The following is a 26,504-nucleotide window of genomic DNA, read 5'->3' on the forward strand; positions in this document are numbered from 1 at the left end:
TCAAACTTCAGCGTCGTTCCGGATATTGGAAAGTGAGGTAATCCGCTACTACCTACTCCCACATCAGCGCTAATAACTTAAAAACAAGAAATGGTAAGTTGATGAAACTCACACATTCTATGGTTGAATAGTTGTGCAACATGTTGAGATAGGTGTTGTTTGCATAGATTTCTTGAAAGTAGTGACATTTGTTGCATGAAAAATGGTGAGACCATATTTGATCATACGCCCTGTTCACGTAAGATTAGCGCGAGTCCATATTTAGACATACGCCCTATGCGTATAGAAAAGCCGTACCAGGGTATTTTTTCTACAAATAATGCATTATAACCAAAGTCTGTGATTATAACGTAGGACAATAGTATTTACTAGTGCATTGGATGTTATCACAGGTTTGAATAACATTATAAAGTGATCCAGTGGGAAACGTAACACATTTATAGACATTTTCAAGCCATAGATATTGAAATATGTGTGGTTTTGGTCAGTTTTATGACCTTTACAACAGTTTTTAATACTTATAATGATATTTTGCACTTCTTATTATATATTTACACTTTATGTGTACGTTTTATGCCCTTGAAACAGTTTTTATCATAGTTAAATGCCATGTATTGGTGTGGTTTTTTTTACTGTTAAAACTTATTACTACTAAAATAAGTGGTACCACCAGTACTTGACCATACCAAAGATCAGTAGTACAGATATTTTATAAATGTATACATTTATTTATACAAATGTGCATTTATAAAACATGAATCATATTAGATGTTCTTAGGAGCACAAACCATAAATGAATACCCTATTCATTAATTTGGTTTCAAATTATGTTAATGTATTAAAATAAACATTTTTAATAATTTGGGTAATATTTCAAAGGATTTATATTTTTAGCACTTAAGTGTTATGACAGACCAGTCCAATGTTACTCACTTATTTTTCTTATTATTTATATTTCAGTAGATCTGCACTTCAATGTTACTCAACAAATAACTCAAACTGGGCTTGATATTGACTCAAAAATGTACTCTCTGTTCTTTGCAGCTATCTACGCGAATATTTTATGGCAAGAGGGGGACAGTTGTGCCAGCCCACCCCAGCATCAGTGATGATGAGGGCTCTGAGGAGGAAGATGATGATGTGGCAGACCCTGACTTCCTCCCACCCACCCATAACCTAGACACTCCAGGCCAGAGTGATATAGGCCCCTCTGCCAAGAGGAAGTGTGTGCAGCCTGCAGTTGAGGTACTTGATGATGATGATGATGACGACGACGATGATGATGAAGAACCAGCACCACAAGCAAAGAGGCCAACTAAGAAGGGGAAGCCAGCAGCCAGGCTAACCACCTGGAGGAAGGATGACCTGGACAACGCCGCCCTGCCTGAGTACCAGCACTGTCCCCCAGACTTCATTGAGACTCCTTTTCAGTACTTCAGCAGGTACTTCAGCCCCCAAGTCGTCAAGCACATAACATACCAGACCAACTTGTATGCAAACCAGAAGAACATCAACACCACCTTCACCACCACTGAAGACGAGATGATGATCTTTGTGGCTATACTGATGTACATGGGGATTGCTGAGCTGCCTGCCGTTGAAGACTACTGGGCAATGGAGACCAGGGTCCCTCAAGTCGCAAACCTCATGTCATCGAAGAGGTTCAGGCTGATGAAGAGGCTTGTCCACTTCAACGACAACACCCAGATCACTGGCACCATCGATCGATTCTTCAAGGTGCGGCCACTGTTCAGTCATCTGAATGCTGCCTTTAGGAGTGAGCCACAGACCCCCAAGCAGTCTGTGGATGAGGTCATGATTGCCTACAAAGGCAAGACAGCTGGCAACCTGAGGCAGTACATTAAGAACAAGCCAGACAAATGGGGATTCAAGTTGTTTGCTAGGGCTTCTGAGGATGGCTTCATCCATGACATGGTGTTGTATCAAGGTAAGACTACGCTGGAGGCCCACGGTGTTCCCCTGACACCTGAACAAACAGCCATGGGTGTCACCAGCCAGATCGTCTCCGTCCTAGCCAGCACCATGTCCTCCTCCACCACCACAGCCATCTTTGCGGACAACTTTTTTACCAGCCTGGAGATAGTGCGGTACCTCAAGGACAAAAACTGCAGGTACACAGGGACAGCCAGGGACAACAGAATAGGCAAGCCTCCACTCAAAAACATCAAGGAGATGGAGAATAAGGCTGTCCCTCGTGGTACGTATGACTACGTCACCAGTGACGATGGGATCCTGGCCCTCAGGTGGAAGGACAATAGGATTGTCACTCTTCTGTCAACAGACATGGGGGCAGAGCCCATTTCCTCAGTTTACAGGTACTGCAGTGAAACCAAGAGGAAGGAACAAGTGAGCTGCCCTGCTGTCATCAAAAGCTACAATGCCAACATGGGGGGCATTGACAAAAGTGACATGCTGGTCCATCTCTACCGCACCCCCATGAAATCAAAGAGGTGGTATATGCGCATGTTTGCCTACTCTGTGGATATCAGCCTCACGAATGCCTGGGTTTTCTACAGGCGGGACTGCAAGGCTATTGGCTTTCTGGAGGGCCTGTCTTTAAAAAAATTTAGAATCCAGGTGTTCAGGGAAGCTAGCAGCCAGAGGTCACTCACATCGCATCCCCGAAGGAGCTCAGCATCTCAAGGCAGCCTCAGCACTTCTGTTGCCATCCCCACACCTGTCCGGGGACACCGCAGCACAAATACAGCAATCCATGTGCGGTTTGACATGTCCCTGTTCCACGCCCCTGACTACACAAACCGCCAGACCTGCAAGTACTGCAGCCGGAAGGGGAATATCATGAGGTCGAACGTGGTCTGCAGGGTCTGCAAGGTCCATCTGTGCCTCAATGCTGACCGCAACTGCTTCCTTAAGTACCACGAAGCAGTGGCCTAATTCGATGGACTTGAATTTTTTTTTTTCCTAATAATAATTAAAAATGTTCCTAATAGTAATTTAAAATGTTCCTAATGATAATTTAATTTAAAATGTTCCTAATAATAATTAAAAATGTTCCTAAATAAATAATTTTTATGTTTGTAACAAGTTTATGTGTTTTTATTATATTTTTATATATACACTTTTTAAAGGTGCCATGTGTAAAAATTGAGGTAAAATTATCCAAAAAATGAGCTACACGCATCAAAAGAATGAGAAGAAATAAGGGCAATGATGTCATTAAAAAAATGTCAAGTTATAGTGCTGCAGAGATATCAACCTTAATTAGCATTAGCATTTCTAGCCACGGCCCGACAGGTGTTGTAATACCAGTTTCGGCCATGGGAGGCGGTATGCGGGCCACATAACCACCAGCCAACCTGCAATACACGACACGAATAACTCGCACGGCTTGTGGGCGTACTTGAACCTGATGTCTATCGTGTGGAAAGTACAGAGCCCACTACTTCATTTCAATTCAGGGAAGAGAGCGGAAGGATGGCTGAAGCCTTTGGCAAGAGACCCCTACAACCACCGCGCTCTGAAGCACAAATCAGATCAGATAAGAAAAGGACCGCTCGTCACGGTCCGGGCTCGAAAGCGCGGGGGACGGCGGGCGAACTGCAGCGCATAGCCCTGTTTTACAACGTTCAGCACCCATTCTGACACGCCCGGGATCGCTCCCCATGCTTTCGCACGCATAGCTAGGGGCAGAATGGTCTCCGTGTTCTGACCGCCGCACTGCGCGGGTTCGAGAAACTGAAACGGAGGTATCAACACGGCGCGCGCGCGCCCTCGTTGTCTGAAGAGTGCTGCTCGCTGACGACAGCAGCCGCTGTTTCACATTCAATGACTCGGTCGCTAAGGACGGAGAACAATTTGTGGCGCGAACAGGTCATTTGTAGCCTACTGTATCTTTCAACAGTGTTCGTGTTGTTTTTACTATAGTAGAGATGATCGGTTCACGTGCGCTGTCTGATGTTTACTGCATCACTCGACATGGAGAGGTTGGGTAAAGTAATAATTACAAGAGCTTCACGGTTATCAGATACAAGCATTTAACGGCCCTGTAGTATATATATATATATATAAATAGTTATTTGTGTTTGCGCACGTGATATCAGGAAGCAATGTAACGTTACCTGTAATACACACATGATGGCAATGCGCAAATCGTGTGTGTGTGTGTGTCACAAATCATTATTGTTTCTTCAACTTATTAAAATATCTTACTTTACTGCAACTATCTGTTTCTGCTTCTTTATCATATTTATAGTGTGTGATTTATAAAATACCATATCCTACATCACATATTTTGATATGTGAGGTATACTGCCCCCATCTGGTATGGAATGTGAAATATGACTTGATTTTTTTTGCCAGACAATGACACATGGCACCTTTAAGGGAAAAACATTACCCTAGACTGGCGAGGAACCATATATGGTCACTTCATTGCCCTTGATTTTCAACCTAAAAAAATATATTTTTTTAAAAACTCACAAATGTTTAGAAGTCTTATAATATCCTCCAATAACAATCTATGGTTGAAATTTAGAATTTCCAAGTATTTCAATGAGTGCCCTATAAAGGGTTAACACACTCTGTCATTTTAGATAATTTAGTGTTATCATCTGGTCTTGATGAAATATATAATTGAGTGTCATCAGCATAACAGTGGAAACTTATTCCATGTTTTCTTATAATATTACCAAGTGGCAGCATATAAATTGAGAATAGCAGGGGGCCTAATACAGATCCCTGCGGCACTCCATAATTTACTGACGTTATCTTTGATTTTTCCCCATTTAACCCCCTGGGGTCGGCAATCACGCCGGCGTGATTTGCGCGTTTTTTTTCACATAGCAGCTGAATAAACTTAAAATACTCCGTCATATATGGTCATACAGACTTAATAAAAATGAAAAAAGAATCTGTGAGATGTCTACTTTTGTATGTGTCCACTTACAATCAAAACAAAACGTTGTGCTTTTGTAAAATAAAGAAATTAAACAGGGTGTGCATTCTGCCTCTCCGTCTCGTGAACTTTTTTTTCTTGAGCACGTCTCTAAACATTTAAAAAACTCAGCGAATACTTGTCACACATTTGTGAGCTCTATATATTTATAATCATTTAAGTGTGTAGTTTTAAATTATCTGATTCAAAACGAAAACAAATATTCTCTGTTTAAGTAATTTGTATAAAACCAACAAGATATTCAGTTTCTCTAACCCTTCCTCATTAGTTTTAATGTGACCACACCCACACGCGCAAAACATATAGAAATGCAAATCGTCCATGTGTCGCGCGAACGCCCCCATTACCTCAACAACAAAGCGGCAAACTTTATCAGTCCTCTGCAGTCGTCGAGTTTGGAAGACACGCTGTGAGATTATTGGGTTTACATCTGAAGAAGATGATCGCGATTTGAAGACAAGAACGATTTTAAGGTAAGAAATAATTCTGAATTATATTAGTTAGTGTTATTGTTGCATAAACTTCATATTGCCATTGAACTGTTGCACGATGCTTCAGTGAATGTTCCCTGCACGCGCTGTGAGTTTGAGTCATTCGCGCGACGTGCGTTTGAAAAGCAAAACGCACCATGATTTTACTCCAATCTCATTTCATAACGTCATATCGATTGTAAACATTTGAAGTAACATATGATAATCAATATGTTTTTCTCTAGTGTAGTGTTACTGAAGTGTTCCTTTTTAACTATGCCTGCTATACTATTGTTCTTATTATTTGATTCAGCCCTGCAGGTATATGCCTACAAGGCACAACAAATGTATATATATGTATATATATATATATATATATATATATATATATATATATATATATGTGTGTGTGTGTGTGTGTATTTTGTACATTTTAAAAAGGAATTTTCACCAGAAATCTAAAATGTATTCCCACAATCATGCAGCCCTGGTTTCTTCTTGATATCAGCATGTTCACAGCTTTTTTATATATATTTTAGGTAGCTACCCGTCCTGCTGACTTCAACATGAGCATGAGGAGGTAAAGTGAAAAATCAAACACCTTGGAAATGACAGGTAGGCTATGCACTATGTTTCAGGAAAGGAAAGGTGTGTGACTGGTTAAGTCTCTGGTCGTTAGTTCAGTGTGGTAAATAATGTGCTTTTTGCCATTTGTTGTGTATCTTTGGATTATGTTGTGTTGTAAATAAATTCAAACAATCAAAAAGCCATTCTTTTTTAAATCTCCTCATTCTTTGTGCAAGGTAATGTAATGATAGTGCCTGAGAGCTCCTAATAGGGCCATTATGGGAGGCCCTTTGTCTTTTCTCAGGTGTGAAACACTCAATATTCATGGTGGTTAACGCCTCCTCGCATAAAGCTTTCTTACACAAAACATGTCATACAAATTTTAAATCAATATATTGTCTCATCTGAATGAGTATTCAGGATGATTTTCACATAGTTTTGGAGCAAATATTCTAGGCTACATGATACAATTTTCAAAAGCCTTGCGAAGAAATAATTAGTTTGTGTTTCATGACATATTTCAGTGACTTTTTTTTTGGTCATTTACACAAACCACGCATACATGTTATTATCTCAAAACTACAAACTTTTACATACATGCTGCTGACATATTATTGTAGCAGAGTTTGTGCTGAATGCAGTGTAAGAAGACCTTAGCCATGAAAATGTCACAAGTAACAGAAATAAGCACAAATGTTAGAGCATGTCAGAACACCTCCAGGACCCAGAAAACACCTCAGACCCCAGAGGGTTAAATGGACAAAATGGTAACGGTCTGATAGGTACGATCTAAACCAGCTTAATGCCTGTCCCTGAACACCAGTGTAATTTTGAAGTCGATCTAAGAGTATTTTATGATCTATAGTGTCAAACGCAGCACTAAGATCGAGTAAAACTAGTATTGAGATACAGCCTTGGTCAGAAGCTAAAAGTAAATCATTTGTAATTTTAACCAGCGCAGTTTCTGTGCTATGATGTGGCCTGAATCCAGACTGAAACTTTTCATAGCTATCGTTTTCTTGCAAGAAAGAGCACAGTTGAGCGGACACAACTATTTCTAGTTTTTTTAGACATAAATGGAAGATTTGAAATGGGTCTGTAATTTGCTAGGTTATTTGGATCTAATTGTGGTTTCTTAATAAGAGGTTTTATAACTGCCAGCTTGAATGTTTTTGGAACATGTCCTAAAGATAGAGACGAGTTAATACTATTGAGAAGAGGCTCTTCCACTACAGGTAACACTTCTTTCAGTAGTTTAGTGGGTATTGGATCTAATAAACATGTTGTTGGTTTAGATGCAGTGATAAGTTTATTTAGCTCTTCCTGTCCTATAGTTGTAAAGCGCTGTAGTTGTTCTTGAGGGGCGATAATTGAGGCTGAATCATAAGACGCTGTGTCAAAGATTGTACATTTACAATTGTGTTTCTGATGCTTTCTATTTTCTCAGTGAAGAAATTCATGAAATCATTACTATTAAAATGTAACGGAATATTTTGTTCAGGTGATGTCTGTTTATTTGTTAATCTAGCCACAGTGTTAAATAAAAACCTTGGATTGTTTTGGTTATTTCCTATTAGTTTGCGGAGATGCTCAGCCCTGGCTGCTTTTAGAGCCTTTTTATAACGTGACATACTGTCTTTCCACGCAATTCTAAAGACCTCTAAATTTGTTTGTTTCCATTTGCGCTCTAAGGTACGAGTTTCTCTCTTGATAACATGCGTAGCACTGTTGTACCATGGTGCTTTAGTTTTCTCTCTAACCTTTTTTAATCTAATTGGTGCAACAATTTCTAATGTACTAGAGAAAATGGTGCTCATACTGCTAGTCATTTCCTCTAGCTCATCTGTTTGTTTGGGTTCACTGAGAAGCTGAGATAGATCAGGTAAGCTATTCAAGAATCGATCTATAGTAGTTGTAAGGATTGTTCTGCCTGGTCGATAACGCGGCGCAACATGACACATTTCAGCCGTACGTAGTATGCAAGTTACCATGTAATGATCAGTGAAATCACTTTGCGGTATAATATCTATATCGGTTGGATCGGTTCCATATGATATAATTAAATCTAGAGTATGATTAAGACGATGAGTGGGACCACTAACGTTTTGCTTGACCCCAAAGGAGTTTAATAAATCTGTAAACGCAGCCCCTAACGCATCATTTGTGTTATCAACGTGTATGTTGAAATCTCCAACAATTATTGCCTTATCGACATTGACTAATAGATCTGAGAGAAAATCTGCAAATTCTTTTAGGAAATCAGCGTAAGGCCCTGGCGGTCTATATACAGTAGCCAAGGCTAGAGATAATAGGGATTTCTTTCTTACATCTAGGAGCGTAACATTTAGCACAAGTACTTCAAACGAATTAAACCTGTGGCCTGTTTTCTGAGTAACATTAAGAATATCTCTATAGATTGTTGCAACACCGCCGCCACGACCAATCAGACGGGGCTCATGCTTATAACCGTATCCTGGTGGAGTGGACTCATTAAGACCGAAATAATCGTTCGATTTAAGCCAGGTTTCAGTAAGGCAGAGTACATCGAAGCTGTTATCAGTGACCATTTCATTTACAATAACCGCTTTAGGTGTAAGCGATCTAATGTTTAGAAGACCTAGCTTTAGAAATTGTTTTTGTTCACTAATATTGAGATTTTCTGGTTTAATCACAATTAGATTTTTCTTAGATCCTACAGTAGATTTATTGTTTGGCCTCACTAAACGAGGAATAGACACAGTTTCTATAAAGTGTTCTACACTGGTACTTATATAAATTAATTTGGGACAGCAAAGAATGTGATTTGGACTTTGACTTACTAGTCATATGGTGTGTAACGTCTTGGAGATGTTGTCCGACAGAACAGCCGCTCCGATTCTGCTGGGGTGCAGGCCATCAGCACGGTAGAGCCTAGGTCGCTCCCAAAACAGATTCCAATTATTTACAAAGAGCAGTCTCTGTTCATTACACCATGACATTAACCATTCATTTAGTGCAAACAATCTACTGAACCTTTCTTGTCCTTGTCGGTACGTGGGAAGCGGTCCAGACACGACGATCTTTGCTTCAGGCGATGTTCTGCGTACCGTCTCGATCAAACTCCTGTAGTCCCTCTTCAGAACCTCCGTCTGCCGCAGCCTGATGTCGTTCACCCCCGCGTGCAGCACGACAGCTCCGACGCGCTCGTCACCGTTCAGGATCTCGGGGACCTGCGCAGCGACATCGAGAACACGAGCACCAGGAAAGCAGTGAGTGCGCACCATACCTTTACCTGAGGTAGCGCAGACATGCCGGACCATGGAACTGCCGATGATCACAGCGTCGTCGCGTTCCGTCTCGCGAAGAGGGGAGAAGCGGTTCCGGGTGGAGATCTCGAAGACCGGGAGGGGCGGAGAGGTCCTTACTCTGGTCCTGGCTCGCGTCTTCCGTTGTGGAATCATCCAGGGTCCATGGTGCTGTGTCGGTGCCGGGGTGAATGAGGGCAGGGATGCTCGGGTCCTGTGCAGAGAAATACACGGAGTAGAGGAGGCCAGAGTCGAAAAGTTACTAACCACTGATCACGAATCTGCTTCTCCACGGACTCCAGCTCCAACCGCACCGAATGCAGCTCAAACGTGTCCTCACCTGCACTCAGAGGTAGACACACATCCGATGTATTCGCCATTATGACAGATGAACAATAAATTAGCAGTGATGCTACCAATATCACTACTAATTTAGGACTGAAATCATGGATAGAACCCGTATCCTTCCAGTGATTCGAGTTTAAATAAGACGGTCGATAGGCGAGACCACGCGTGCAAATGCTAGCGGGCTAACGTTAGAGATAGTAACGGAAGTTCGGAAAGTTGGATATAACCAGCGATATCAAAGCAATCCGATTGTTTTTTATAGAGAGTAGTATCGGAGATATGTTCACACGCTGAAAAAATAGAAAATGCTCATTTATTAATGAGTGTAACGACGAAAAAAAATCAAGGATTTATGAATCAATTCGACGGAGCTCCAAACACAACAAAGCGATTCGAAACACAAAAATGAGTGTAAAGAAGAAAATCAAGGATTTATGAATCAATTCGACGGAGCTCCAAACACAAACAAAGCGATTCGAAACACAACACAAACTCCAAACACAAACAAAGCGATTCGAAACACAACACAAACTCCAAACACAAACAAAGCGATTCGAACACAAACTCCAACACAAACAAAGCGATTCGAACACAAACACAAACTCCAAACACAAACAAAGCGATTCGAAACACAACACAAACTCCAAACACAAACAAAGCGATTCGAAACACAAACACAAACTCCAACACAAACAAAGCGGTTCGAAACACAGACACAAACTCCAAACACAAACAAAGCGATTCGAAGCACAAACACAAACTCCAACACAAAACAAAAATTTCAGTGATTCGAGTGTAAATAAGACGGTCGTTAGGCGAGACCACGCGTGCAATGCTAGCGGGCTAACGTTAGAGTTAGTAACGGAAGTTCGGAAAGTTGGATATAACTAGCGATATCAAAGCAATCCGATTGTTTTTTATAGAGAGTAGTATCGGAGATATGTTCACACGCTGGAAAAATAGAAAATGCTCGTTTATAAATGAGTGTAAAGAAGAAAATCAATGATTTATGAATCAATTCGACGGAGCTCTCAAACACAAACAAAGCACTCACTCGCGACGCATGCGCAGAAGTCTATTATTAGAAGTCTAATAAATCAATCTATTGTTTAATGTGAACGATTAGCCCGGATGATTTTCAGATCATTTTGAAGTAAAAAGTCTAGCCGACAACATCCATTAGTCAAAAGTATTGTGGGAATATGTGAAGTACTAACCCTAACCCATCTCAAGGACCCCAAAAACACCTTAGACCCCAGAGGGTTAATAATCTGTGAAGGGATAGGATCATGTGGGGCTGTTGATGGTTTCATATGCTTTACAATGTCCCACAGTTCAGTGTGGGAAACAGCTTGAAATTGGTCAAAACTTGCTGTAGTAATGGGGACATGTAATGGTGCTTCAGATACAACAGGAATAAACTGTGTTCTGATGTGGTGAATTTTCTCAGTGAAAAACTTCAAGAACTCTTATTGGTGGATGCCTCCACCTTCTGAAGAGACTTCGGGGTTAAGAATTTAATTTATGGTATTAAATAAAATTCTAGGGCGATGGGAATGTTTGCTTATAATGTCAGAGAAGTACTTAGTCCTGGCTTTTTTTAGCTGCAGCTTGGAAATTAACCATGGAGTTTCTGAATATTTCTAGAGAGACTGAGAGGTGATCCTTTTTCCACTTACGCTCAGCTCTTCGACAAACCTGCCTGAGATGACGGGTGGAATCATCAAGCCACTGTTGAGATTTAAAATTAGGGCGTCTGAATTTAAGAGGGGCCACAGTTTCAAGGATAGCTGAGCAAGATGTGTTGAAGGAGGATATTAGCTCATCAGGGCTCAAGAGGTGGTCATGGTTAGTAATAGAGGCAGTGATATAATTTCCCAGGAAACATTCAGAAAACTTATTTGCAGTAAAAGGGTTAATATGACGAGAGTAGTGACCGGAAGTTCTGGCTGTATACAGTGGGTTAAATAATTTAACATTGAACAAAATAGGCACATGGTCAGAGAGAAATGCCTTCTCAATGCTTATGTTATCAATGGAAAACCCATGGGATAAAATCAAATCAAGGGTGTGCCCATGCACATGGGTCGCCTGATTTATGTGCTGAAGGAGGCCAAAGGACTCCATTACATGGCAGAACTCACTAACCAAGGGTTTACCTGGGCAACATACATGAATATTAAAATCACCCAAAATCAACCATCGATCATAAGAAGATGCATAATGAGACAGAAAATCTGAGAATTCTTTTATGAAATTATTATTTGGTTTGGGGGGCCTGTAAACAAGTGCGCATATCAATGGTGAGGCAGCAGATTAAATTTTTACGCATTGTACTTCAAAGGAGGAAAAGCTCCCAGCAGAAAGTGTTTGTACCTTAATTAGATTTTTAAAAATCAAAGCCACTCCACCTCCTCTTCCTGAACTCCTCGGAGTGCTTATGAATGAACAGTTTGTGGGGCAAAGTTCACCAAAGACAGATGACTCACCAGCACCGGAACCAATCCATGTCTCCGTTAAAAACAACATGTCCAGGTCTCGCTGAATAAAAAAGTCGTTTAAAATAAAGGTTTTGTTTGACACAGACCTGCAGTTCAGTAGCACCACCTTAGCAGCAAGGTAATCCAAAGGCTGTGGAAGTTGAGAGCGTTGTAATGGGCGAATGTTCCGAAAGTTCACCCCGCCACTTCGGACCCGCAGTCTTGGTGGAGCTGCAGGGCAATCAGGCGTCATTGACTGAGCTGAAAAAATGGAGAGATGACAGGAATATCTCAAGTCCCATGATCGACGAGCCAGGTAAAGGCCTCCGCATCTTGCAAAGGCGATGTAGGGCCGGCGAAGTAATGGTTGCGTACGGGAGACATTCACAACTCCCCTGATCCGCACTCGAACACCGCCGCGATTTCCTCGCTTCCTGCGCCGCTTCTTGCGGTGACAAATGCAGCAGGAGAGCTAGCGAACGCAGTCCGCGGGAGAGTTGATGAACGTCGGGTGGCATCTGTAGTAAGGGCCGAGACGCCCAATGGACTGTAGCTCTAAAGAATGTTGGATGTGTAACAGTATAGAACGATCATAAGTCCGTAGGGCATCGGCGTAATGCCAGAGCGACAACAGGAGGAACACAAACAGACACAATAACATACGGGCAGGTAGGAGCTGACGGCAAGCCGACCAAAACACAGGCGCCATCTCTCTCCCACCAGACCTCTGAATTAAACCTGAAACAGACCACTGCAGGGTTCTCTGCTTTCACTTCAGCTCTCCTTGGCCTCCTGCTCTGTGACTTGTACCAGAGGACTCTCGACAGGATTTCATCCTCTTCTTGTGCTTTGTGGATTTGATCTGCTGAGAGAGGTTGGCTGGTTTCACTGTCCTTCACCATGCTCAAAGCACTGACCTGAATCAACCCCACACCCCGGCAAGGGTTTCTCCTTTCCGTTATGACCTCTCCATGGATGCACTGATTACATCTTGACTGGCCTCAGCCGTACAGCAGCGCATGTAGTCCTCAATATCCAAGGGCATCCGTGACAACCCATCTGCATCGGAGTTGTTCTTGCCTGGGCGGTACCGGATGGTGAAGTTATAATCGGCCAACTCCGCCACCCATCTGTGTCCTGTTGCGTTGAGTTTTGCGGCGGTGAGCACATACGTCAGTGGATTGTTATCTGTATATACCACGAACGATGGTGCATGGTAAAGATAATCCTGGAAACGTTCGCAGATGGTCCACTTCAATGCTAAAAACTCTAGTTTTCCAGAATGCAGATGGTACCTCTTTTCTGATGGAGGCGATCACTCTCATCTTTCTCTGCTGTCTCTGATATAACACTACACCCAGACCAACTTGGGATGCATCACAATGTAATACGAACGCCTGGGTGAAATCCGGATATCCAAGGACAGGGGGCTTCGTGAGTGCATCTATTAGCTGGTTCAACACTTCCTGGTGAGAGTTGGTCCACTGTACAGGTGTCTGCGATGGTAAGTGACCCTTGTTTTTCGTTCCTGTTTTACGGGGCTTCTTCATGGTCGGGTCTGGAGTGCACTTTATGGGAGGGTCTTTGTCTTTCTCAGGTGTGAAACACACAATATTCATGGGGTGGTTTACGCCTACTCGCATAAAGCTTTCTTGACAAGACATGTCTTACAAATTTTAAATCAATATATTGTCTTATCTTAATGAGTATTCAGGATGATTTTCACATAGTTTTGGAGCAAATATTCTTGGCTATGTGATACAATTTTCAAAAGTCTTGTGAAGAAATGATCAGTTTGGGTTTCATGACCTTATTTCAGTGATTTTTTTGTGTGTGTCATTTTCACAAACCAAACCAAAGCATAAATGTTATTATCTCAAAACTACAAAATTAGGTAAAACTTCTATAATTAACCCTCTGGGGTTGGCAAATGCACGGGCGTGTTTTGTTAGTTTTTTTTTTTACATAGCAGCAAAATAGACTTAAAGGGCACCTATTATGACATTTAAAATGTTCCTAATGTTGTTTTGGGAGTCCCCAACAACAGTTTTACGTGCATGCAATGTCAAAAAACACTTTTGTTTTCGTATAATATGCATTTATTTTTACCTGATTTGCTCACCGACTCCCAAATGATTCGTTCAACGACTCATTTTTCCAAACCCCTCCTTTGCGCGACGCTAATCTGCGATTGGTCAGATGACCCAGCAGTGTTTACAGAGATAATACTTATTGTCTAACACGGAGTACAATGATGCTTTTATCAATTAAATCGTGTTATAATAATGATTATAGTCCACTGCTTTGTAGTTTGTAGTAAAAAACTAAAAATAAGATAAAGAATTTAATGTTATGTTAGCGAGCATAGCCCAGAGTTCATATTGTAAAAGCACAATCAGTCTTTGTTTGCATTAGCCCGATGCATAAACATAACGTTTAAAAAAAAAAAAAAATGCAGTTACGTTACAACGAGGTATTACTCTATTCTTTAAGTCAACTCCGAAAACAACGACAAACACTTCACATCTCAATACAATTGCCATTGAAGACCTAGAAGCTAAACGGTGCTTACACAACAAACAAAATAATAATTAAGCATGCTACATAAAACATAAAAGCAACAATTATTAATAACACTTACAGGTTGTGATACGGAGGAGGAAGCTGATGCAAATACACTTGGAACCAAACCTTCCTTCAATATCAGCCGGCTCGCGAATCCAAGTTTGATTGCATTTAAAAGCAATCGTCTTCAAAATGGCGCGAACAAAGCACAAGGCTCGGACTATACTTCTGTGGTATAGTTATATGAATTGTAGCCACTTCAAATGCTCCTCCTTGGGCAGATGAAAAAAGTTGGCTTTTGTGTCGCACTTCAGAACACAGCGTCTCATCGCCCTGATGTTTTCCCTGGCTGGCCTTGGAGCGCAATAAGTGGGCGTATCGTATTCAAATAACTTGACAAGTTGACGTCATCTAGTCAGAGAAAAAGCTTCGGTCTTCTAACGATTCATAAAAATGACTCCGAGTCGACTCTTACTTTTGAAAGACAATAACTTTATATACAGTGCACTTTCATATTTCAAACTTTGCAGGATGTTTTTGTTCACTTAGATCTATGTTACACACTACATGAAAGGTAAATTTCAAAATTCCATAATAGGTGCCCTTTAAAATACTCCGTCATTTTTGGTCACACAGACTTAAGAAATATGAAAAAATAAGCTGTTAAATGACTACTTTTTTATGTGTCCACTTACAAACTAAATAAAACATTGTGCTTTTGTAAAATAAAGAAAATAAACAGTGTGTGCTTTCTCCGTGAACTTTTTTTCTGGAGCACGTCTATAAACTTAAACAAAACTCAGCGAATAGCATGAGCAATATATCTTCATAATCATTTAAGTGTGTACTTTTAAATTATCTAATTCAAAACTAAAGCAAATATTCTCTGTTTATGTAATCTATATAAAAAGAGCGAGTTCTCATTTCAGCTCATTATAGCTAGTTATCTTTTAATGTGACCACGCCCACAGAAAGCGCGCTATTCAAACGCAAATGATCTGAGGGAATACATGCAAACCGGCCACATCAGCTCGATAAAACAGTTTAATCAGATGAATGTACTATGTGTCATCTTGCGAGGCTGTGAGGAATAATCCTGGGAAATTTACCTCAGAAGTGCTGGTTTCACTTCGAGGAGCAATGGATCCAGTTGAGGATTAGTAGTAAGTTTTTTATTCTTATATGCTTTGTTCTAATCGCGATATGGAATAGTATCTGTAAACCGCAAAAAGACTGTGATATGAATCGCGTTTCTGTGTGTGATGAATGAATGGCACATATGCGGTGTTGCTACTAGTTGTGACTAGTTTTGGATAGACTATAAAGTTTTTACTGTAAAATAGACATCAAATAAGCTTTTGTTAGCCAGTTTCTGCTCATATGTTAAATATATAGCCTAGTATGTTTTGTCAAAAATAAACACATCTATAACAGATGTTATAGTGTTTGTTCCAATGTAACGTTAGGCTATATCAAACTAATGAATCCTTAACTTTGAAATATGTATGATAAAATGTATACTTTAAAAAAATAAATATTACACTTGAAATATTGTTAAAATTGTAATTGTTGTTGATTTACATGTGAACACTTTTTAATAAAATAGCAAAAAAAATATTTTCAAGGTAGATGTAAAATAATCTTAATAGGTCAATATAAGCCTTCTCATTAAATTATTTATTATTGTTTTTTATTAGTGACACATTTGTGCAGAGGATGTATTCCAAAACTTTCTGAAAATACAGTATGAGAATTAACTGCACAATTACTAGAAATGTTTACCTTGGATATTATACAATTTGCATGTGTAAAAAAAATTGTGAAAAAAAAGGAAAAGTTTCCAAATCTAACTTTGAACCAATTCTGTAGAATGGCTCATATAGCTTATTTGAACAGGATTTGTTTCCAGGTATGACTATGTACTAAAAATGTGCTTTTGACTTTAACTTGGATTTTAAATATATATGTATTTATTTACTTTCTTGTGTGACACACCTGAATGAAAGGCTCATTATGCAAGCTCATTATGCAGGGTCATTATCTTCTCAGGTGTGAACCACTTATTATTCATGATGGTGTTGGATCGTCCACGCCCCTGCGCATATTGTCTTTCCAAACAAAAAGTGTTTTACAAAATGTAAATCAATGTATTGTTTTATGTGAATGATTAGGCAGGATTATTTTCAGATCATTTTGAAGGAAAAACTCTAGGCGACAACTTCCATTACTCAAAAGTATTGTGAACACATTTACTATGCGTTTTGTGGCGTTATTTCAGACACTTTAATTATTATTATTTTTTTAATAACCATGCATAAACATTATTCTCTCAAAAATACAAACATGTACATGTATGTTGCTCACATATTATGGTAGCCCTGTTTTTGATAAATAGAGTGTAATTACACCTTTGCCATTAATATGTTTATAAGCAACTGAAAAAAAGCACAAATGTCAGGGCATGTCAGAACATCTCAAGGACCCCAAAAACACCTTAGACCCCAGAGGGTTAAGCACCAGATTATAACTAATGACCCCGTTCCAGTACGGAAAAGAGCATATCCCGTTCCAATCAATAAGCAAAGCTTCATTGATGAGGAAGTCAAAGCCATGCTGAATAAAGGTATAATACGACCATCTGTTTCCCCATGGGCAGCTACAGTAGTGCTAGTGCCCAAGAAGGATGGGGATATACGTTCATGTGTGGATTTTCGAGCACTAAATGCCAAAACCCCACTGGATGGTTGTCCCATGCCTCAGATACAAGAGATCTTGGAGTCTGTCTACGGAGCAACTGTATTCAGTACCCTAGACCTCAAGACTGGATACTGGTAAGTGGTGATGGATGAAAGTAGCATCCAAAAAACTGCTTTTGTTACAAAGTACAACCAGTATGAGTTTGTTCGTCTACCATTTGGGTTGAAAAATGCTGGAGTAACATTCCAAAGGCTCATGAACAAAGTTCTACAAGATCTTATTGGCAAATGTTGTTTCGTGTACATAGACGACATTGTCGTGTACTCCAGGGACATCCAGCAACACTTCCAGGATCTGAAGAAGGTGTTTGTTGGCCTGGAATAAGCTGGCCTAACCCTTAACCGTAGGAAATGTAAATTGGTAAGGAAATCACTGACTTTCCTAGGACACGTCATTTCAGCGGTAGGCATCAAGACAGAGGATTCCAAAGTGGATGCTGTCAAGAATTTTCCTGTGCCTAAAAATATTAAGGGAGTTGAGTGATTCCTAGGTCTTGCTGGGTGGTATTACCGATTTATTCCATATTTTTCGGAACGTGCTGCTCCACTTCATGCACTTAAGAGGAAGGGTGTACCATGGAACTGGACTAAGGAGTGCGAACATTCTTTAGAAGATTTGAAGGATGCCCTACAAAAGGCCCCAGTTCTGGTGCCCCCAAACTCAAGTAAATCATTTAAAGTGCAGACCGATGCTAGGGACTTAGGACTTGGGGCTTTACTGACTCAGGATTCGGAAAAGGGAGAACATGTCATCGCCTATGCATCCCGTCTGCTTCAAGGAGCTGAAAAAACATATCCCGTTTCAGAGAAGGAATGCCTCGCTGTAGTCTGGGCGGTTGAGAAGTGGCGACAATACCTAGAAGGGAAACCCTTTGAAGTTCTTACTGATCATGCCGCACTCACTTGGGTATTCAACCATCCTCGTCCAACATCAAGACTTACTAGGGGGGCTATCCGACTTGTAGGAAACTTTTCCTTCCTAAGCAAAGACCAGGAGACGTTGGAATCACGTTCAAGCAGAAGTTATTCTTTATTGAGTGCGTCTGCAGTTTTCCAAAACAGTCTGAATCTAAAGCAGTTTACATTGTAATTTATATACCTTCCAAGGGGGAGGGATTTATCTTGTGATGAGAACAAAGTCTGTAAATGCAGTGGCCTGCATGAGTCAGCTTATTTACAAAGAGATTTCTTGATCTCATCAGTCAAATGATCCAATCAGCTAAACTAGTCAACGACTGGGCCAGGGCAAAGGACAAAGGGCAAGATTTAAGTAATCGGACTCATTTAACTCACAATAGAGAGAACAGGACTGCCAGGAATCCAGGTAAATGCTGGAAACTCAATAATCATCATTTATACCTCAAATGAAATAGGTTCTTAAAATGTGTTATTCTTCAGACTCCAGAGATTTGACTTCACTGTGAGGTACCGAAAAGGGAGATGTAATGTTGTGCCTGATACGTTGTCCCGTGCAATGCCTGAGGGAGCGCCACTGGGAAGTGGTGCGGTATGCCGGGCAAAGGATGTGAATGGAGACTTACCGATCAACTGGTCAAAGCCAGAAAAGTGATCAATCATTGCAGCCTCTGTGGGATGAAACAAAGCTAACCCTATCGACCACCAATGTATCCATTATGTTGTACAGAACAGCTTTCTGTTCAGATGTGTCCCTGAAAGTCAAAAGGGTCATACTTTGCAAGTAGTTATCCCAAAGGATCTCCGACAGCAATTTCTCCAGTTTGCACATGACAATCCTTTAAGTGGGCATCTTGGACGCATGAAAATATTGCGTAGACTACTCAACGTGGGGTACTGGCCAGAAATCCAGCGAGATGTATGGGATCACTGCAAACGATGCCAAACCTGTCAGCAATACAAGCCACGTATATATCCAAACTTTCTGGAACCCTTCAATCTACTCCGGTAAAAGAACCTGGATATATGATGGGCATTGATCTTATGGGACCATTTCCAAGGAGCACAAAGTTGAATGAGTATTTACTGGTTTCTGTGGATTACTGTAGCAAGTGGGTCGAGGTGTTCCCTTTGCGGTCAGCTAAGACACCTTTGATAACATACATCCTTATCAAAGATATCTTTAGTTCAGGTTTGCAATCAATTCAGCTTGGCAGGAGAGTACAAAGTATACCCCAGTGGAAATCGCTCTAGGGCGCAAGATGAAAGGACCCCTTGAACTATTCCAATATCGTTCGCCTGATCCTGACCAATCTGCGTATATGTTGTTGAACGTCAGCAATCACTTCTGGAGAGAGTAAAGGAGAATGTTACGAGAGCCCAGAGCAGACAACAGAGGTACTACAACCTGAAGAGGTGGCAAGAAACCTTCCAGGAAGGGGAACTCGTCTGGGTTTGTACTCACCCGTTGTCTCATGCAAGGGATGCCTTTATGGCCAAACTAGCTCCTAAGTGGCATGGGCCTGCCAAAGTTTTGAAACAGTTGAATAATGTAAACTAAAGAGTTGAGCTGTCAACCGAACCTAAACAAGTTGAGACATACCATGTAGAAAATCTGAAAAGGTTTTACGGCCAGGTCAGGCCTTCTTCTGAGAGGGGGGGGGGTGTAACAGTTCTAGTAAACTGTTACCTGTCTCCTATGTTAGTATGCAAGTTGTAATTTCACTCCCGGCCATTAGAGGGCGCTAGGGAGCCATTATCCCATAGATCTCTCCAGGCCAGAGAGTAAAAGGAAGAGGGAAGTGTGAGTTAGGGATACATGTTAGCTGAGAGCACATGCTCTTTCCATGCTTTCATTTGGAAAACCCTGTTGAGGAACATTTGTGTTCAACATCTCAATGTGAGTTGATTTATTTGTTTCTTTATCATTAACAAAGGTTTATAGTGCGATATTTTGCTTGCTGAACCTCATGTTGTATTGTTTGTTTTATTTTGACCAGAGGGTTTTGGTATCTGCTTGATTTTGAGGGCTTCTCAACTGGTTCAAGTTCCTTATGTTATTATCTTCAACGTGGAAGTATATCCGAACTCCTGAACGAAAATACACTTTTTCCTTGGATTAACCCTTGTTGAACAAACGTGGATGATGTTCTTCTAACATCTTAAACATCTACAATGGTGTGATAGACCAAGGACATTTGTGGTAACTCTGGACTTTGATATTGTGTGCACATTTATAAGGTTTTGCTTCCAAATGCTCTGCCTCATGTAATTTTGTCAAGACATTTTTTATGATCTTAAAATGTATACTTTACTTAAGTGAAATATAACTGTTGGTAAATGGTGATTAGGGATGGGAACCGAGAACCGATTCTTCTTCAGAACCGGTGCCCAGTAAATCGATTCCTTGGAACCGTTAGCATGCCTGCGTATCGATTCCGCGTATCGGTTCCGCTCGTTGCAAATGTGTCATGACGTCACGCACGCGCTGCGTTGTTTTGATTCAGAACGCGGCAAACATGGCAGAGGCAGAAGTTCGACGCAGAAGTATAATGAGGCATTTAACGGGACGCATGTTGCTTTCCGACCAGCCATCGCGTGCCGTCTCACACACACACACGCGCGCGCACATATACACTCACTCACTAGCGCTCACACGCTATCTCGCGCTCACGCACACATTCTCGCTCACTCATAAGCACACACTGTCTCGCGCTCACACACGCACTCTCTCGCGCTCACTCACTCACACACACAAACGCACACATGCTCACTCACACACTATTTCGCGCTCACACACACACACACACACGCGCGCGCACACTCTCGCTCACTCACTAGCGCTCTCGCTCACTCACTAGCGCACACACTCTCGCTCACTCACTAGCGCACACACGTTTTGTTTCAGGTTGAATCCAAATGAGCATATATTGACCAAATGTTAATATTCCAAAAGGCACAAGCTCTTCCTTGACTGTTTTCAGTCTGTGTTTTTCGTTTTTATGGCACATAAATGGCAGGTTTTTTTTGTTTGTTTTTTTTGTCTGGACCAATGAATGCGAAGACACTAAGGAACTCTTCTTGATAATCTTTCAAGACACACACTAGCGTGCCATGGCATACTGGTTGAGAAACACTGTGGCTTAGGGCTGGGCATCGTTCAAAATCTTTCGATCCGGTGCCAATTTCGATACCTCAGTTTCGATACCGGTTCCTAACGATACTTTTTTCGATACCAATTTTATGAAATCTATTTTAACAAGATTACATAACATATTACCTCAGAAAAACTTTTATTTTTTATTTATTTAGTTTTATTTTTTCAGTTTGACTCATGCTCCTTAGCCAGTGCACAAAGGAATAAAAAATGTTTTATAAAGCGCTCATGCTCACCAAAGCTGAATTTTTGAATAAAAAAATACAGTAAAACTTTAGTAATATTGTGAAATAGTATTACAATTTAAAATCGTATCTAATATATTTCAAAATCTAATTTATTCCTGTGATGTCAAAGCTGAATGTTCAAAATCATTACTTCAGTGTCACATGACCCTTCAGAATATGAAAACAGTTTGCTGCTTAATATTTTGGAAACTATGATAATTTTTTTCATGATTATTTTATGAATAAAAAAATCAATAGAAAAGCATTTATTTAAAAACATAAATATTTTGTAACATTACACATGTTTTAATGTCACCTTTGATAACTTTAATGCATCCTTACTGAAAAAAAATTCTGACTTACCAACACATTTTTGAACGGCAGTGTACATTCAGTAGGTTATTATTTATTGCAATATAAACACTGGAGTGATCAACAAGATATCTCTTCATTTACCAGTCGAAGACGGAGCAACTTTCTGCTCTTATGTTTACTCCGTGCACTGTCAAGGTCTTCATCATGTTTGTCGTGGTACCGGTCTTTGCAGCAATTATTTTACCGCAAATACTGCATCGCGCGCTGTTGGCATCGAGCCTGGAGAAATGTACCCACACTTTTGATCGATTTTTCCACATCTTTAAGGTATTATGTGTGTGTGCTCGCGTCTCATATGAATATGAGCGCGGAGAGTTTGTGTGTGTGTGTGCTCGCGGCTTATAAGTATGCGTGTCGAGAGTTTGTGCGTGCGCGCGCGCGTCTCATATGAGTGTGCGCGGAGAGTTCCGCGTGTTTCGTGTGAATAGAGTTTGTGTGTATGTGCGTGAGCGACTTTATGTGTGTCGTTGTGCATTTCATATGTATTTGTTTGAGCACTGACGTTGACGAGTTAACTCCTTAGGTATCGAAATCTGGAACCGAACAACATGTCATTTTTCGATACTCGATAGTATCGAGGCAATTCGGTCGGTACCTAAAAAGTATCGAGACTCGGTGCCCAGCCCTAGGCTATAGGTCCCTGGACTTTCCTTTTGAGAAGTAGCTTACCTACTTTTAGGTTTGTTCTGAGGTTGCTACACATAATTTGTGTACATGTGCTCTGTGCTGTGTCTTCTGATCAGATATTAAAGCGAGTTAATACAAACAAACAAATTTGTTCTTATTCCCTCACCCAATGAGAATCGATAAGAGAATCGATAAGGAATCGGATCGATAAGCAATATCGATAATGGAATCGGAATCGTTAAATCCTTATCAATTCCCATCCCTAATGGTGATTGATCCCTTCTCATTTATTTATGTGACCCTTGACGTTAGTGTTGCATAGTAATCATAGCAAAATAAACAATATAATCTTGTATCACTCTGTCAGGTTTTATTTGGACCATAGTGGCCAGCTTACTATTCATTTTCCAATTTTAATACACAGTTACACCAAATAAATGTGGTCATGAAGTACTGATTTAAGTTAAAAATTGTATACACATATATAAAATTACCTGTTTATTATCTCAAAGCTTATGCTAAGAAAAAAAATAAGTCCATTACAAGGTACAAAACAGTTGGCCAAGCAACAAAAGGAACACTGCCACAATATTACTGTAATATTGATATTTTAGTACTCTGAGGTCATGTATATTTGCTATAATAAAAAAGACATCACATAATATTTGATAAATATATTATTAAATATGATAAATAGTTAAGACCAACCTGAAAAATTATCTGCTAGGTCCCCCATAGTCATCAGAACTTTCACCTACAAATTCGATTTGTGGGGATTTGTGCCATGCGAAGTAGGTAGTTTTCAGTGCAGTACATATGTACTATCCAGAATTTTCCTTCTTCTGGCCACTACAATCACCCTTTCTTCCAAATTAAGATTTTCCCGCTAAAATGTTCTGATGATGTCAGCAGCAGTAACGTAATCGTAAGTCATTACAATAACAAAAAACAAACTTAATAACATAAATGATTATGGCTTTTTAAAAGTATGGTTGCATACTTACATCAATTTCATTGTTAGGATAAACAGGTGAGGTCAACATGACCACATCCTCCTCATCTCCAGAATCTAATGCATAAACTTCACTATAAAGTACACAAATGGAGGTATTTTTTTAATTGCATAACTTAGTCTAGACACAAATCCACACAACAAACTGTATTAAACTTAGGGCCAGATTTACTAAACTATGCAAATTAGCGTGAGAGCTCAAATCCATAAAAGAGCTGATGGGAGTGGAAAGCGATTATCTATTGACGGCACGCAAATCAAAGAACACAGATGCAGATCATTTCCATAATGACCAACGCAATCTATGAATAACAGAAATTAACTTAGGGTCACAAACCTGCAAAGCCGCTGATAATCATGTGAGTGTGACAAAACAGGTGCAAAATGAGTTAAGTCATGATTTTTTTACCTTTTTTTTGGGCCCGTAAATAATTGCGCAAATACCAGTAAATTGATTGTGCAAAGTGCAAACCTTAGAAAATCACCTTGCATGATTTCTTTAAAATATTCTCCTCCCATAAATCTTGCGTCTGAAAGGAAAACTCCTACAAATGCATATTGAATAATGTCAACCGCAAAAATAACCCTGTTCATACCTTTTCAGCGCAAATTTTTCACTGCTGAGGTGGTGTGGCAATAGTAAGGGGAAAAAAGAAATCAAAGACCATGGTGGTGTCGAGGGTGAAGAACCAGTATGCAGTTGCATAAAGGGAGAAGAATTGTCAATTGGTAGAGAAAAAGCTGGAACAGGGCAGGGGGAGAAGCCAACATCGTGATCACGGGAATGGATGGGACTCGGGATGTTTCCTGTGACTGTTGGAGTACCCAACATCCTGATCACTGGAATGGATGGGACTCGGGATGCTTCCTGTGACTGTGTTGGAGTACCCCACATCCTGATCACGGGAATGGATGGGACTCGGGATGCTTCCTGTGACTGTGTTGGAGTACCCCACATCCTGATCACAGGAATGGATGGGACTCGGGATGCTTCCTGTGACTGTTGGAGTACCCCACATTAGAGCCCGACCGATATGGATTTTTGGGGGTCGATGCCGATATTAACTCGAAAAGAGCCGATTTATAAGCCGATATTTTGATTTTGAAAATAAACTGGATATTAGACCCATTTCCTATAAACTGCACTTACACAACATTCAATAGCCAAATATCTGCCTGTTCTATGTATGTGGGCTGTATAAACCATTTTCCAGAATGGATTATGTTTTAAAAAAGCCTTAGATTACAGTCTCAATGACTAAACAATTGCACATCAAAAGTATATATTTTTTAATGATCAAAAAACAGTCTGGTTTTAAACATTTAACACTTTTACTTACTTCCAGTTGAAGCTGGTTTTAACAGTATGTGTCTGTAAATAAATTATAATACTAAAGTTAAAGTAAAAGAGCTATACCAAACAAATTCAATATTCCACAAAACCATGTCAATGAATAGAAAAATAAATTAAAATAAGTTAAATGTATAGCTACATATAAAATAAATAAATATAAATTATAAAATAAATAAATAATACCAAAATATAATTAAAACAATGTAGAATGTTCTCAATATATAGCCTACTGCAAATTGTAAAACATACATTTTCAATATAACAGGCCAAGGAGAGATGATATGTCTCATTGCTATAACTGTCACGCTATTAAAGAAATACTTCAGTCACATTGTCAAAAGTTAAAAGGACAGTCAGTCAACTACACTGTAACAACGTAACGTTACTAGCTAATTCCGCTTCACTCTCGGCTTATTTAACAGCAGCAAAACTGGACATGATAGTCACAAATTTTGTCATGCTTATTTGAGTTAATAGAACTGATGGGGATGTTCTTTTAATTGTTATTCAAGCGATGTATGTCTCATGACCAACTCACCATGAACTCACTTAACCAGTGCCGCCACTCCCACCACGCGCTGTGCGGGCACCAAGATCGAGCTGAGGGGGCACCAAAAAAATAGCCTCCTGGAATTTCCGAGAGTCTCCCGTATATTGATAGTGGCTCACTGATGCCCGCGAATTAGTTAAAATCTCCGGAATCTAGAGCGAGCGCGCCCGCGAGACAGAGACTGTGCTCCAAACCGCGTAGCGCGTGCACGGCAGAGAGGGAGAGAGAGAGAGAGCGCAAGAGAGAGCGCAAGAGACCGCGCGTGCCTCATGAAATGCGTGTGCCTCATGAAGCGCATTTAATATTCTGGTTGACAAACTATACAACGCCAACACTCATGACATGGTTGAAGGCTGTTTCGTCCGTTTTTTGTAATTCAATTTTTATTTTTTTAAATATTCATTTATCGGCCATTATAAATGCCGATACCGATAGTTTGGAAAATGCCTAATATCGGCCGATAATATCGGCCTGCCGATATATCGGTCGGGCTCTACCCCACATCCTGATCACGGGAATGGATGGGACTCGGGATGCTTCCTGTGACTGTTGGAGTACTCCACATCCTGATCACTGGAATGGATGGGACTCGGGATGCTTCCTGTGACTGTGTTGGAGTACCCCACATCCTGATCACGGGAATGGATGGGACTCGGGATGCTTCCTGTGACTGTTGGAGTACCCCACATCCTGATCACTGGAATGGATGGGACTCGGGATGCTTCCTGTGACTGTGTTGGAGTACCCCACATCCTAATCACTGGAATGGATGGGACTCGGGATGCTTCCTGCGACTGTGTTGGAGTACCCCACATCCTGATCACGGGAATGGATGGGACTCGGGATGCTTCCTGTGACTGTTGGAGTACCCCACATCCTGA

General features: G+C 40.5%; 1 protein-coding gene across 1 annotated transcript in view; it reads right to left on the reverse strand.

The window, feature by feature from the left end:
• Window positions 1–5,833: 5,833 nt before the first annotated feature.
• Window positions 5,834–26,504, reverse strand: part of LOC306998959 (uncharacterized protein) — a gene marked incomplete at its 5' end in the record, with an annotated part of 53,719 nt that continues 33,048 nt past the window's right edge. Inside the window, one exon of the mRNA XM_079613358.1 lies at window positions 5,834–9,471. Within this exon, the coding sequence (XP_079469484.1) occupies window positions 8,796–9,471 (676 nt within the window). The 3' untranslated portion in view covers window positions 5,834–8,795. The remainder of the gene's footprint in view (window positions 9,472–26,504) is intronic.

Source organism: Phoxinus phoxinus (genome assembly GCF_949152265.1).
Source record: "Phoxinus phoxinus genome assembly, chromosome: 5".
NCBI classification, from domain to species: domain Eukaryota; kingdom Metazoa; phylum Chordata; class Actinopteri; order Cypriniformes; family Leuciscidae; genus Phoxinus; species Phoxinus phoxinus.